The sequence below is a fragment of the Carlito syrichta genome, unplaced genomic scaffold (assembly GCF_000164805.1).
Source record: "Carlito syrichta isolate Samal-C Ts95f unplaced genomic scaffold, Tarsius_syrichta-2.0.1 Scaffold303679, whole genome shotgun sequence".
NCBI lineage: Eukaryota > Metazoa > Chordata > Mammalia > Primates > Tarsiidae > Carlito > Carlito syrichta.
This window is the reverse complement of record NW_007247775.1, coordinates 144,964-154,363: the sequence shown is the minus strand read 5'-3', so window position 1 is coordinate 154,363 and position 9,400 is coordinate 144,964. Positions and strand designations below refer to the sequence as shown.

Genomic DNA, 9,400 nt, shown 5'->3' with positions numbered 1-9,400 from the left:
TGTCGACGGCTATGATTACATGCTCATAGGGCGATTCAGCCTCTCGCTTGCTTTTGAAGACCTAGTCTCCTTCCTTTGCTTTTAAACACAACTTGTTGGCATCATGTGTCCAATCAACTGGAGAACAGAAATAAACACACTGAGACAGTTCTCCACTGAGAGACGCACAGAATCTGAATTGTCTCTTAAAAACAACAAACAGGACAAGCTGTTTGTCTTCAAATGTCCATTTAAGAATAAAGAGGATACAACACACTCCTTTAACAGAACTTGGCGCTGTGGTCTTCTGGTCTGCAGATGGAGGCAATGTCTGCAGGACATTTCCGGAGCAAGACTGCTGGTGCCAGGGTGCCACCAATGACTTGCATGCTCCAGTGGGAACCACTGGACAGGAGCCCAGGTCAATAGCAAGATGACAGCTTCTTCTTCTCTTCAAACTGCTTGTCTACTGCCAGAGATAGGGCCTGTAGGAACCCCTCGATGGTGACGGTGGGGGCCTGGAGGGATACACAGTCATCGTTGGGGGTCCCTCACTCTTGGTGGGGCCACCTGGCAGCCACCACCCACCCTCAGGGTAGGCAGCACAGAAGGGGGTCACCAGCACGGGCTGAGCAGCTGTCCAAAGCCACAAGCGCCCAGGACTGGCCTGAGGTCTAAGGCAGGACGTACGGACATGATGTCCTGCAGGTGAAAACAGTTGTAGGAGCGGGCAGGGAGCACCAGGGTTCAGTTGCTGCACTGAGAAGGACGAGAAGCTATGGGAACAGACCTTGGAGCCCTTCCCAAGGGGTCCACCCTGCGTACTGGGTGTGGGGCCCAAGGACTGGCTTATAACCCAAGAATAACTGTGACCCCATGCCTGGAGCTGTCACCTTCCTGCAGCAAAAGGCTCCCACTTCATGGGCCATGGTCCCCTTGGTGCCCATGGTTGTGTCCAGCACATAAGCTGTTCCTGACCTGACAGAGCTTAGGTCACCTCTGATTTGAAAGGAAGCACCGCAAAATGTATGTTTTCTCAGATGTGGGTGCCTCTGCCCTGAGCCAGACACTGAGTCTCACCCTGCTTCTGCTGGAGAAGGTGGGGAGGGGTGGGCACCTTACAGGGCGATGTGTCTGCAGTGGGGCCCAGCACCAGGTGGCTAGGGGCACAGGTCCAGGTTGCGGCTCTGTGTAAGCTGAATGCAGACCCCAAGAGCAAGAGCTCTCAGGCCCCACATGGAAAGACATGGGTGTGAGTGTGCCTGTGTGTGGCCAGCGCCTCCCCATGAAGGACTCAAGATAGTCCAGCTGTAGGGGTCACGCCAGCCCTCCTCCTGCCCAGCCCCCTGGCGCACAGAAGCTGAGCTAAGTGAGGCAGACACGCGGGGGTGTTCCATGGCGTTCTCACGGGTTGGGACCCGCGGACAGAGCGGGTGCTGGATAAGCGCCCAGGGCGGAGGATGCCACGGCAGACCCACCTGGATGAAGAGCGCATGAGCCAGGAATGGCAGCTTCCTCAGGACCCGGCCGCTGAGGCCCTCACTCTTCCTGCAGAGACACCACAGTTCAGTATAAGATGGCCACATGCTTCCGTCCTGACCTCCCTTGTTACCAAGAAGCCTGAAGGGATGCCTCTGGTCCTCTGGCCCTGTCTTCTGGTCCTCTGGCCCTGTCTTCTCTGAACACCCCTTACCCCACGGCTCCTTGCTGGTCCTCTGGCCCTGTCTTCTCTGAACACCCCTTACCCCACGGCTCCTTGAGTGGGGCTGGTCTCCCTGGACCCCAGCTCCCGCTCTGTGGAATGTGGCACTGCCCGGGAGCTCAGGTGCAGGGCACGACGCAGCGGGCACGTGGTTGGCCAGCACGGCTTCCCCATGTAAAGGGCTGGTTCAGCCTCCAATGCTGGCTGAAGTCTCTAAGCTGTTCTCTGTCCCCAACTTAAGCAGTTGAAATCTCCTGACCAAAAGATCTAGGCTGTTTCCGAACACTACGTTCTCCGTGTCATCCCTTTGCTTCAAGCTCTCCACGCTCCTTGCAGCTTCAGAATCCAGTTCCAGCTCCGGCCAGAAATCCAAGGCTCTCCCTGCTCTGCCCTTGCCCCAGCACCACCCTGAGGGCCCCTGGGCATGCTCCTGGTGGCCTTCCAGACTCCGCTCAAATCCAAGCTCTGTCCTTCAGGGCTCTGCTCCGCTTTCCCACCTCCCTTCCCCTCCCTTGACCATCAAAGCCATTTCCCTCCTCCCGACTCCACCAACATGCAGGAGTGGGTCGTGGACCTCAGCACACACGCTAGCTGTCCCTCAGCGCTCCCGTGTGACATCTCTTTGAGGGAGGTGGCTGTGCCATGTGTCTCTGTGCACACACTGACACACATGTGCACACACACGTTCGCCTCTGAGGTGTGCCGAGAGTCCACATCTGCAGGCCTCCCCGGTCTCCCCAGGGATGACACCAAATGGATCAAACAAATGAAGTCAAGGCGCACCTTGAAATTTCGCTCAAGAGCAGGCTCAGTTTCGACACGTTGTTTTCGATGAAGCCGATCATCTCCAGCTCTCGGAGGGTCAGAAGCTGCTGGCGAGGGTATATGATCTGGCACTGAGGGACAGAACACAGGCAGGCGTGAGTCACAGCGCTCCAAGACCTGTGCCACCCCCGGGGAGAGCACCACAGATCAGGGCCTGCTGCGTCATACAGAAGCTCAAACAGTGACCACATGAAACGCATGGCTGCATCAGAAGAGAAGCTTCCTCTCTCCCACCCTCCCCAGCACGCACAGCTGCTTCTCTAAACACAGACGCCAAATGAATGACAACACACATCCCAGAGGTGAGCAGCGGCCCAGCCTCTTCCAGGTTTTTTGGCTAAAACAACTCCTCACGTCAGTCAGTGTCCAGTCTGTCATTTCACTCTCAAAGACATATCAAAGCCCATAGCTGAAAACAGACACTGGAGACTCAGAAGGGGGAAGGTGGGAAGGGGTGGAGGGATGAAGTATCACCTCTCAGGTACAGTGTGCACAGGTGGGGGTGGCACCCTTGAAGTCCAGCTGCCTTGCCACTACAATGCTTCCTCCTTGTAGCCAAAACTATCTGTACACCCTGAAGCTACTGAAACCAAAAATAAAACAAAAAACCACAGATGGCCAGAGCTGGGACTTGGAGCCTGGACCCCGAGTAACTTTAAAGGAAGGATCCCACTGTGTCCGTTTTGCAGATGAGACTTGCCTAGCAGTGTCACACAACAGCAGCTGACCGACCAGGCAACAGGGCACCAGACATCCACCTCACAGGTGAGCTGGCTGAAGTCAGAACCTTTGCCGAGTAGCCTCACCAAAGTGCCAGGCAGGCAATGACTGTTGGGATGACTACATTCCGACATGAACTGCTCAGATTCAGGGAGCAGGAGGAGGAAGAAGAGTGTGGCCTTCTCTGCCCCTTTTGGAGGTGAGCCAAGGCTGGTGTGTATTCTAACCTCCCTGCCCAACTCACGAGTGATACTCCTGCAGTTCCCGGCAGACCCTGCGTCTCTGCGGCCTCCTCAGGTCCTGCCCGCCCCTCTAGTGAAACTCGCCATCCAGCAGATGCCCTAAGAATGGTGCAGAGAGCAGGCTCCTAACAGTGGGGGGTCCTAGCTACATGCCAACAGCTTGCAGGCCCAGACCGACATGCACTGTGATGTCTGGATGTCGGATCCATGAGACGACCCCTCTTGCACTCTCAGCTCCCAGAAGTCCATCCTGCTCAGCTAAGAGTTGAACACCCCCTAGACTCACAGTACTGGTGTGCAAACTTGGCACTGGGAGGGCTGGAAGCCACCTCGAAGGTGCGAGAGGACCTCCAGCACAAACGACTCCCTGCGGGATCTGCTATTGCAGGGTGCTCCTGGGCAGTAAAGCTGCCTTTAGAACCTTCAGAGCCTTGTGCTCTCAAGTCCAGTCTCCACAGAGCTCCTCACCCTTTCTCCCCTTACAGAAAAGCAGGATAGGGTCACATGACTGGTTAGTGCAGCCCAGGGGCAACCTCAGTGGGTTCATGGCGGAGCCCAGTTCTCCATCTCCAACCAAAGGTGGCCACGTCATCCTTGTGGAGGCCCCACTGTGGTGCCAGGAAGTGGCTGCAGGGTGGGTAGGTGATTCCATCTGGCCAGCGAGTGGCAATGCCCAGTTAAACGTGTCACTGTGCAAGCCCTCAACTGCTGGTTTGCGTGGTTACTGTCCAACTCCCCTATACTCAAGGTTCAAGGCATGCTCCTGCGGGGTGAGGGCTTTCTGCAAGGACTGTGCCCATACTCCTGGAACACAGTTCACGGTAGGTACCTGTCATATGGAGTCACAGACATTCCCTGTGAGCGCTGTAGTGCTCACTGCTACAGTGCTCACCACGATCATCAGAAACACCTGACCAAAGAGGCTCTGGGAACCCCGACCTTCAGTTAGGAGACAGCCCTGTGACCATGGCCTTCAGTCAGATGAAAGCCCTGTGACCCACTTTCAGTCAGAAACAGCCCTGTGACCATGACCTTCAGTCAGAAGACAGCCCTGTAAACTCCGAGCTTTAATCAGGAGACAGCCCTGTGACCATGACCCTCAGTCAGATGACAGCGCTGCAACCATGACCTTCAGTCAGTAGACAGCCCTGCAAATTCTGACCTTCAGTCAGATGTCAGTCTTGTGACCATGACCTTCAATCAGATGACAGCCCTGTGACCCCGACCTTCAGTCAGAAACAGCCCTGAGACCCCTCTTTAAATCAGGAGACAGCACTGTGAACCCTGACCTTCAGTCAGATGACAGGGATGCAACCACAACCTTCAGTCAGATGATAGCCCTGTGACCATGGCCTTCAGTCAGATGACAGGGTTGTGACCATGACCTTCAGTTAGTATAATCTCCCTGTGAACTATGTCCACTCTTCTCCCTCTTCCAGGTAAGCAAATCTAGGTGCAGAGAGTCAGGTCATCTGCAATGGCTGTGGAAAGCCGAGAGCCAGGATTTGCCTCGCAGGCTAAGCCCAGTTCACTCACTCGCCTTCTCAACACCGGTCCCTCAAATAAAGAAAAATGATTCCCGCATTGTGCCCAAAGAGCAACAATCCTGAGTTAGTGGCCATCATGTTGCCTATTAGCGCAACATGCCAGATACAACAAAGCTATAAATTTCCATGTTGGAAGCAGGTTAACGCCCATGATGAAATATTTACCCTAGGTCAGACCCAGCGTATCTGAAGTTCCTCCATTAATTAAGCACATATAAGAAATGCAGATCAGGAGGAACAAAGAATAACAAAGGTACCTTCATCAGTTCTTCCAAACACGAGAGGTAGATTTTGAAGATGGCTGCCGCAGAGGGTGGCCCAATGTACTGCTTGATGTCAGCCCTGTCCACAAAGGCCACATCAATCTTTTCAGTGATGTTGGAAGTAGTCAGAATCACCACATTGGAATGTCTGTTGCGGCCAAGAAGCAGGGGTCAGTCACCGTGTGTGTCAGTGACTCGGTCCTACCCCACGCGATCTGGCAAGGGACGGTGGCAGAGGGACAGCCAGCAGGGGCCAGAGGTCCAGCCAGCATGGTTCAACCGTCCATGTCTCCGTCACCGCCACTTGCTGACGAGGCCTGCAAGGCCTGACCGAGGCCTGCCAACCTCTGAACCTCCCCTCCCCACCCCTCCCCGCTGCTGGGCTCTCCTGGCTGCAACCCACCCACACAGGCCCAACCATGCCCACCCCAGGGCCCGTGCTGTAGCTGGTTCCCTGCTCCTGGACCTACTTGGCTTGTTCCCGTACCACGTCCAACCTCAGCAAAGACCTTGCTTCTGCAGGTGGCCCTGACCGCCCCATCTGCTATGGCCTCCAGTGCCCAGTACCCTGCCTGAACACAGCCATGAGCCCGTCTCCACACAGCACACGTGACCCCACCACACTGTGGAGCAGAACTGCTCATCGTCATATTCACCATGTGCTTTCCCCTCCAGCTTGGAGCCCCACAGAGAGCCCTGTTGCCTGCTCTGTTGACCCTTGGCCCCCAAGGGCCCAGTATGCACCAGAGCAGGCACAAGGTGCCCCTGGTGGACCCTGGATGTAGATGTGGCAGTGCTGTACCTGGGCACAGAGAGCACCTGGGAGGGCTGACTTTCCCTGGACCTGGCGCAGGGGGTACAGCCCCTCTGCAGGTGAGCAGGGTGAGCTGAGCGCAGGCCGGGCAGGGAGTACCTGCGACCCAGGCAGGGCGCAGGGTATGGAGGCCAGGGGACACACACAGGCTGCTCAGCCCAGCACCGAGTGTGGGGTTGGAGGAGGGACCAAAGGGGGTGCAGGGCTACAGATCATGACCTTGGGGTTGACTGTCCTGGGAGCACAGAGGGGAGTCCACGCAGGGATGCAGGAGCAGAGAGGCGTGGGGGGACAGACTGAACATTGAGAGGGGCCTAGACAGGAGCGGGAGGCAACGTGAGGAAATGAGGGTGCAAGAGCCCAGAGGCAGGCGTCTCTCCCTGTTCCTTCAAGCCCACATGCCCTCGAGACTGGTGGGAAGGGAAGCGAAGGTGGCCCACCCTCTGGCCTGAGAGGCAGGTGCCTGGCGAGGCCATCCGTGTAATGGCAACGTGGGGAAGCTGGGGCCCTGGGACTGAAGCAGTCTGGCGGACTTGGGCACCTCAAGAGTGATGTCTGGCCACAGGTGGATATGCAGACCTGAGACTTGTCCACTTGGAGCTGTGAGCTGTGCTGTAGGTGCACACACCAGGAATGTGCATACAGGAGAAGGCCAGGAACAGGCCGTGCAGCCCCGGCTAGAGACAGCAGGGGTTGCCAGCAGAGAAAGGGAGGGGTACCAGGGAAATAGAGGCGGAGAGGCACAAAGAGGCTCAGGGAAGGAGTCATCAGGGTGCCAAGTGCTGCAGAAAGTTCTAAGAAAGGAAAACTGAGCACTCATGAGGATGAGGGGGTGGGGCAGATGCCAGATGGTGGCAGACTGAGGAGTGGGGAGGGGAGGGCAGTGTGACAAGGTGGGTCTCCACCGCTGGCCACTTGCTCCAAGGGAGAGGGAAACAAGGGGTGGACAAGACACGCCCCTTCCCAGACCTGCACCCTCCAGCAGCACCAGGAGCCACACACATTTCAGGAAGCCAGAGTCAATTCTCTCTGGTGACAGCGGTGATGGCTATCACCCCACACCCAACTGGTCAGCCTCTGAGAAGGCGCTCTAGCCCAGGCACCCCGAAGGCAGAATGAGCCCTTCAGAGGAGAACCTGAGTCTCGGTTGGCAGAGGGGTTGCTGAGGTGCCGTGGGACAGATGGAGTCTGGTTTGGACACCACTTCCTCGAGAGTACGGTTGGGAGCCATCACCCCTGAAACCCAATGGTCTTCGGGTATTCTGACAACAGGCTCTGTCCTGCAGACACTGACCTCTCCCGTGAAAGGGTCTCTGCCCAGGGCCCGGGGCAAGCAGGGGACAGCCCTTCACCACAACCAGAACTGTCACTGCAGATGCCAATTTTACTCTATTTTATGTTCTTCTGGGCTGTGGGACGTTTATCCTATGCCCGAGTTTGACTTCACACCTTTAGTAGCCAATACAACAAGCAACACGACTTCTAAAAGCTGCATTTACTCCCTGCTGCCTCCAGCATGGAAAAAGAGCCAACGCTCAGCGCTGACGCAGTTTTGGTCACCAGGGCTGGGGAGGAGGACCAGAGTCAGCAACGGCCACACAGCCCAGAGTCAGCAACGGCCACACAGCCCTCTCCTCTAGCATGTCTCACACAGTTACTATGTGCCAGAGTGTTACCTTTTAATCTGGTCAATTTGGGTCAAGACCGCGTTGACCACACGGATGGCGTCTGAGGGTTCAGTGCCCGCCCTGCAGGCATTGCGGGCAGCCGTGAGACTCTCCACCTGTGGGGACAAACAACGGGTCAGCAAGGACCTGGCGCCTCATGGGCAGCTGCAAGACGTGAGCCCTGGGCGAGTGAAAGTGAGAGTGAATGGAGCACCCAGCCTGGACTGGGCATGCCGGGGAAGAGGTGCTCAATGCAGGAGAGCTGCAGCAGCCGGCCCAGTGAGAGGGGGGCCAGAGAGACCCGGGCACAGGCTGTATACCACCAATGGTGGAGACGCTTCGGCCAAAATGCCTACCTCATCAATCAGCACAAACACCAGAGCATCTTTATCGTCAATCAAGTCCTGAATCTTCTGGAACATCTTGGTCACCAGCTTGCCACTCTGGAACCAAAACACTCTATTAGTACCAACTTGTAGGGACCACACTGCCAGGTGCACGCGGACACCTGCTGTGGCTTGTGCCCCAGTTGGCCCCTCAGAAAGTTCCCTGAGTCAGAGAAGCCAGGCAGCATGGGAGGAAGTCAGTCTAAACGCCTCTTCTCTGTTTCAAATGCCAGGATGCTGAGACCTGAGCCTGAGCCTGCCCTGTCCAGGTGGCACTGCACTGGTGACCCACCTCTGCTCATCCATAAATGCAAACATGCAGACGGGCTGGGAACCCTCCTTACAGGCTCTCCCTGTCTCCAGTGTGTTCATGTCCTGAATCATCTCACCAGAGGGACATGTGGATGCCAGGTGCCTTAGGTGCAGCCCTTCAAGTAAAGGGCACCCATGATGTCCTCTCATCGGTCACTCAGTTCACAGACACCATCTGAGCACATGAACATCAAGGGCATGCTCGGCAGGGATGTGGTCCACGCGAGAGTGCCAGGTCTGCCCTCCTACGAGTCCGTCCAATGTACCATGCGCCCAGGCAGAGGTCTAGGGAGGACCAAGGGAGGGCCTCGCAGGCCTTGGCTCTGGAGCCTTCTCTGACTACAGGTGGCCCACTGCTCACATCCCTTTCCACCCCGCTCTCTGCTGCAGCTTCTGGAGGAGGCCTTGCCTGATACACAGGACATGCGTCCTCTCCAACTACGTGGCTGACAATCTAGACAGTCAACGTTAAGCTGTAACACTTACCTCTGAAAACCACTTAGAAAAGAGGCTGTGGCTGTTTATCTCAATTAACTGGCCGTACCGGTACCTAAGATGATCAAAAGGGAGTTGGGAAAATTACTTGACACAGCAGTGCCACAGCATCCTCAGTGGCAGGCACTTTTGCTTCTTTAACATGGCATTGCTCACCTGCCCCAGGCTGGTAATGACCAACTCACGAGGTCATGACCCTCACGGACAGAGAATCATGGCGCCCAGTCCTCTGTGTACTAAACAATTGCCAACACTCTAAAAGATGCAATCAGTAGCTCCTGACTATATTAATTAAGTTTTTCCATAGCCTCTTCTGGGTTAAAGAGCTAAAGGTGGCCCATCTCGTTTTTAATCTACTTACAACTTAATTTCTATGCTTAAAAAGTATTGCCAGGCCGGGCTCGGTGGCTCAGCCTGTAATCCCGTGCCTTTGGGAGGCTGAGGTGAG

At 56.0% G+C, this 9,400-nt stretch overlaps 1 protein-coding gene across 1 annotated transcript in view; it reads right to left on the bottom strand.

The window, feature by feature from the left end:
* Positions 1-363: 363 nt before the first annotated feature.
* The window catches only part of TRIP13 (thyroid hormone receptor interactor 13), a 24,739-nt gene continuing 15,702 nt past the window's right edge, over positions 364-9,400 (bottom strand). The window contains exons 7-13 of the mRNA XM_008059054.2: positions 8,944-9,007; positions 8,116-8,202; positions 7,769-7,875; positions 5,273-5,426; positions 2,465-2,577; positions 1,458-1,527; positions 364-497 (exon numbers count right to left, since the gene is read on the bottom strand). Of these exons, the coding sequence (XP_008057245.2) occupies positions 402-497; positions 1,458-1,527; positions 2,465-2,577; positions 5,273-5,426; positions 7,769-7,875; positions 8,116-8,202; positions 8,944-9,007 (691 nt within the window). The 3' untranslated portion in view covers positions 364-401. The remainder of the gene's footprint in view (positions 498-1,457; positions 1,528-2,464; positions 2,578-5,272; positions 5,427-7,768; positions 7,876-8,115; positions 8,203-8,943; positions 9,008-9,400) is intronic.